General features: G+C 52.6%; 1 protein-coding gene across 1 annotated transcript in view; it reads left to right on the forward strand.

Moving 5' to 3' along the window:
• The first annotated feature begins 4,621 nt into the window (after positions 1-4,621).
• MDGA2 (MAM domain containing glycosylphosphatidylinositol anchor 2) overlaps positions 4,622-5,003 on the forward strand; it is a 548,385-nt gene continuing 548,003 nt past the window's right edge. The window contains exon 1 of the mRNA XM_042446600.1: positions 4,622-4,926. Coding sequence (XP_042302534.1) covers positions 4,764-4,926 — 163 coding nt within the window. The 5' untranslated portion in view covers positions 4,622-4,763. The remainder of the gene's footprint in view (positions 4,927-5,003) is intronic.

Genomic DNA, 5,003 nt, shown 5'->3' on the forward strand with positions numbered 1-5,003 from the left:
CTGGGGGTGTCACCCTCTTTGGTCTCTTTCTGCATCGCCAGCGCCATATTCTTCAATTCACATAGACTTTCCCCCGGTGGATTGCAACCTCCCCTCTGCTCCACATTCATAGACCGATGTGGGAGGAGAGCCACTGAACACCATTTTAAACTATTTTTTTCTTTTTTCATCTCTGCCTACCTGAGCGCTTGAGCAGCAGATGGGTTTTGCAGGACATCCCTGCTTGATCGCCCTCCAAATAGCCCAAGGAGCAATGGGGGAGGAAAAGCGATTTTGGGGAATGGAGAGCCTGGATGCCCAGGGATCTGAGGGGGGGGGGATCGAGCCTTATCTTCTCTCTTCCCCAAAGATTCTCTTCCCATTAATGAAGCCCGCTGCCTTCTCCTCCTTGATCCGATTTGCCACCTCCTTCTAGTCTGGGGAGACACAACAGAAGAGCCTTGGATGCAGCCAATTTTCATTGGCTACCCCCACCCAAAAAAACCCAAGACTTGTGGCATCTGAAGCCTACACACTTGATTGACAGCTTGTGGACACAAATGGGAACGGGGAGCAAGTTAATCTGCTTAAATTGATTTAAAATAAATGAGAATGAAAACAGGGTCTAAATGAATCGAGGTAATTTGCCCCTTTTGGTAATGGAAATGATGGAAAAATTCGAATTATTCCTGGAACATAATCCGAATCAGAATCACTCCAATATAATCTGCCAAGTGGGAACGCCCCCAAAGAAGAGGTCTGGCACTTTTCAAGGGAAGACAAATATCTAGATGGCAGAGTTGTTAAGACAATCACTCGCTCATTGAGAAGGAGGATACCTCTATTGTCCTCCCTTCTTTGGGCGGCCTGCGAAACTTGTAGGGCAACTCCCAAAACTGCCTGCTGAAGGTTTGCATTTTACCTTTTTTCCTGTGACCAAGCTTAGCAAGCTTGCTGGCTACATGGTCGGCTCGCTTTTAGGGTAATGGCGGCTTGCGATGGGGTCAGTCAGGGGTCACGATTTTTGATCGCTTGGCACCCAAAATTTATATAAAACCAAACTTGGTAACAATGGACAGTTGTGGACTCTCCATCATTGGAGGTTTATAAACATAGGATCTTAAAATTTTAGAGTTGGAAGAGACCCTCAGAGGCAATCCAGTCCAGCCCTCTTTTACCATGCAGGAAGAAACAGCCAAACAACCCCCGACAGATGGCCATCCAGACTCTGTTTAGAGACCTGCGAAAAAGGAGACTCCGCCAGACTCTGAGGCAATCTATTCCACTGTCAAGGAGCTCTTACCATCAGGAGGCTCTTCCTAATACTTAAGTGAAACCTCTTTTCCTGTAGTTTGAATCCATTGCTCCCTGTCCCAGTCTCTGGAGCAGCAGAAAACAAACTTGCTCCATTTTCAATAAGGCATCCTTTCAGATATTGAAATAGGGCCCTCATGTCCTAACCTCTTCTCCAGTCTGGATGGCTATATTTCAGGACTCCTGCACTTGTAGTGGGTTGGAATAGGTGGCCTTTGGGGACCCTTCCAACTGGTGACACTAGAACATTTATCAAGGAGAAAGATGCTAATCCATATGGCGCAAAAGGGTTTTTGCTGCTGAGTGTAATTCAGAGCCTAAGGGTAATAAAATAGTTGCTAAACTATTTTTGTAACCATTAAAAGAAACAGTTGCAAGTCACACTCTCTCAGCCTCAGAAGGAGGCCATGGCAAATCTTTCCAGGAAAATCCAATGATAGGTTCACCTTAAGGGCACCATTCAGTTGGAAACGACTTGAAGGCACACAACAACAAATGCAGACTCCCACTCAGATGACATTCAGACTGCTGTCCCTACTGTTTTTTTGACAATCTTGGCGGAGGGGACATAAGATAAAGGGTAAACCACCTTCCTGGCTTCTGGCTCCAAATGCATTCTGGGGAGCTAAGATAATTTTACAAAATTAATCCAACTGGACAAGCCTGGACCCAGAGAGGAGAAGCCTCCAGGTGCTGGATTCTGATCACAGTGTACATAATTTAGTGGAAACCCTACAGTCAGTGGCCCTCCCATTTTGTGGAGGGGGCATACGATACAGTGTAAACCATCTTGCTGGATTCTAGCTCCCAATAAACTCTGGGGAGCCTAGGCAATTTATTTAAAGCTACCAAACCAAACCGGTCCAGTCTGTGTGAGTGATGGGAAGCATTTTGTGAAGTCTACAAACTGACTTCCACCAGACAGTGTTTCAGATTAGTAGGAATGAGGATTGGAAGGGGGAAGGAGTGCCACCCCACCTCTGTTCATGCAGAGAAAGTGTAATAGTGAAGTTTTGTTGTTGTTGCTGTTGTGTGCCTTCATGTTCTTTCTGACTTACAGTGACCTTAAGACGAACCTCTTCCAATAGCAGGAATCCATTGGATGTCGAAAACATGCTAAATTCCTTTGTACGTGCAATTGTACTTTTTGATGGGTTGTGCAATCCATGTGCAATCGGTGCATGGCTGTGTAAGTGGAGGTCTACAAATGTCCCAGTTCTGTGTGTGTGGTGTGTGCCTTCAAGTCACCTATGATGGGGTTTTCTGGGCCAGATTTGTTCAGAGGATGTTTGCTATTGCCATCATCTGCAGCTGAGAGAGTGTGGTGGGCCTGAGTCCTACTTTTAGACCTCACTGGAGTAGAGCCATTGCCAAAGGCCCTCAAGTGGGTTTCATGGCCCAGCTGAGAATCTAATCCTGGCCTCCAGAGTCATAGGCTGCATCCACCCTGGAGAAATAACCTGGTTTGGCCCCTCTTTAACTGCTCCGCTCCAGGCCCACAACATACTCCCAGAATTCCATAGCCTTGAGCCAGGGCAGTTAAAGCAAGGCCGAACCGGGTTATTTCTCCAGGGTGGATGCAGCCATAGTGTAACCCTTAAACCACTATGTCAGGTGAAGGCACTCCAACCTAAGGCCTATGGTCTCTCTCCAGGGTGCTGAAACATATCCCAGGTTCAGCTCCTTGGTTCAGCACCTTGGTTCAGCACCTTGGCCAGCTCCATAAGCTTTCAATGGGGAAAGCCTATATACGTATACCAGCCATTGCTGCAGAAAGGGCAGGGAGTGGGGCCAAGTCTGATATGACTGCAAGGAACACTACTAATGCTGCTGCTGCAACAAATGCCCCAGAGGGAGGAGGACATCAACGGTACTGCTTGTTCCTTGGTGAGTTGGGGAGAAAAAAGGAGTAATGGAGGGAAGGAAGGAGTTATAGCACCACCAGCAGCAACACTAGCCTCCTGATAAAGAATGCTATGTAGCCCTGAAGATGGCATTCACTGGAGACGTTCAGGGTGCCAGGTGGCTGGCAGGGTCTGTGAAGCATGAAAGAGAAGGAGAAGGAAAAGGAGAGTAGAAATAGGTATGTTTAGCCTGAAGAAGAGAAGGTTAAGAGGTGATAGGAGAGCCGTGTTTAAGTATTTAAGAGGTTTCATATTGAGGAGGGAGCAAGCTTGTTTCCTGCTGCTCCAGGACCTGGAACAATAGATGCAAGCTCCAGGAAAAGAGACTCCAGCTCAACATTAGGAAGAACGAATAAGGGCTGTTCGACAGTGGAAGATGGCTTGGATGGTGTCTTCTTGCATAGCAGCATGAGCTTGGAGTGGACGGCCCTTGTGGTCTCTTCCAACTTTAGGATATAAAAGAAAGGAGGGAAGAAGAGAGGGAGGTGGAACAAGAGCACCACCAGCCTCCTGCCCAGAGCCGCAGTCCAGCCTTGAAGGTGGCGCTTCCTGGGAAAGTCCCCAAATGGCAGGTGGCTGTTGAAAGGCCTGGAAGTGACAGAGAAGGGGAGGGATGACAGTTTAACAGCAGCAACACCCCTCTCTCCAGGAAGCATGTCTGGGCCCCCCGAAAGTGGCACTCGCTGGAGGACTCCTGGCTTTTTAGGGGCCCCTGAAAGGAGGGAGGGAGAAAGGAGGCAGAAAGGAGAGCGAGGAGGAGGAGAGAGGTGCCCCCTTCCTCTGGGCGAAGAGCCCTGAAGGTCTGTGTGTGTGTATGTGGGGGGTGAGGCTGGCTGCGTTCTCTGGGGAAAGAGGGAAGGAAGGAAGGAAGGAAGGAAGGAAGGAAGGAAGGCAGCAAGCAACGAAGTGAAGGAGAGAGGGAGGGAGAGAAGAAAGAAGGAAGGAAGGAAGGAAGGAAGGAAGGAAGGAAGGAAAGGAGGGAGACAGGAAGAGAGGGAGGGGGAGCGGAGGCGCCGTGCTCGTCCACGTGATCTCGGGGGCGCGCACTTGCGGCGTCTGTCTCGGGGCCGCGTCCTCCTCTCTCTCGCTCTCTCACTCTCTCTTTTTCTGGGAGGAGGAGGCGCACGTACAGCCCAACGTGACCGAGGCCGCCGCTGCCTCCTTTGCTGCCTCCCGGCTGCCCGGCTCGGCCCAGGCAGGGGCCTCAGAAGCAGCAGCAGCAGCCGCCGCCTTAGCAGCCCCATCCCCGGAGGCCCTTGGGCCATGGCTGCCCTGGAGCTCCCTTCTGCCGCCGCCGCCGCCGCCGCCGCAGCCCGGGCTGAAGAGGCCGTTGGGTCGGAGGAGGGGGAGGCGGAGGCGGCGGAGGAGGTCTAGCATCCTCCCCCTCTCCATCCCTCCCTGCCTGCCTGCCTGCCTGCCTGCATCCTTGCCTGCCTGCCTTCCTGCCTGCCCTCGCCGCCCTGGTGCTGGTGCTGGTGGTGCTGGTGGCCGGGGCTCCGCTGGGGCTAGTATGCGGGAGGCGGCCGGCCCTCGTCCTCCTGGTGCTCCCGGCGGGGCTGCTGGGCCATGGCTCTAGGCGGGGGCCTGGACGGGGCTCGGGCGGCAGCGGCGCTGCTCAGGGGGCCCCTGGGGCTCCGGGGACACGGCGGCCCCCGCCTCCTCCTCCTCCTCCTCCTCCGCCTCGGCCTCCTCGGCCTCCGCCACGGAGCCCACGGACAAGGCGTCTACGGTGAGTCCCACCAGGCCCCCATGCGCCCCCCCAGAGCCCCCCCAGCCCTGGGCCCAGCAGGGACACAGGGGAGGGGG

This window comes from Sceloporus undulatus, chromosome 1 (genome assembly GCF_019175285.1).
Source record: "Sceloporus undulatus isolate JIND9_A2432 ecotype Alabama chromosome 1, SceUnd_v1.1, whole genome shotgun sequence".
Taxonomy (NCBI): Eukaryota; Metazoa; Chordata; class Lepidosauria; order Squamata; family Phrynosomatidae; genus Sceloporus; species Sceloporus undulatus.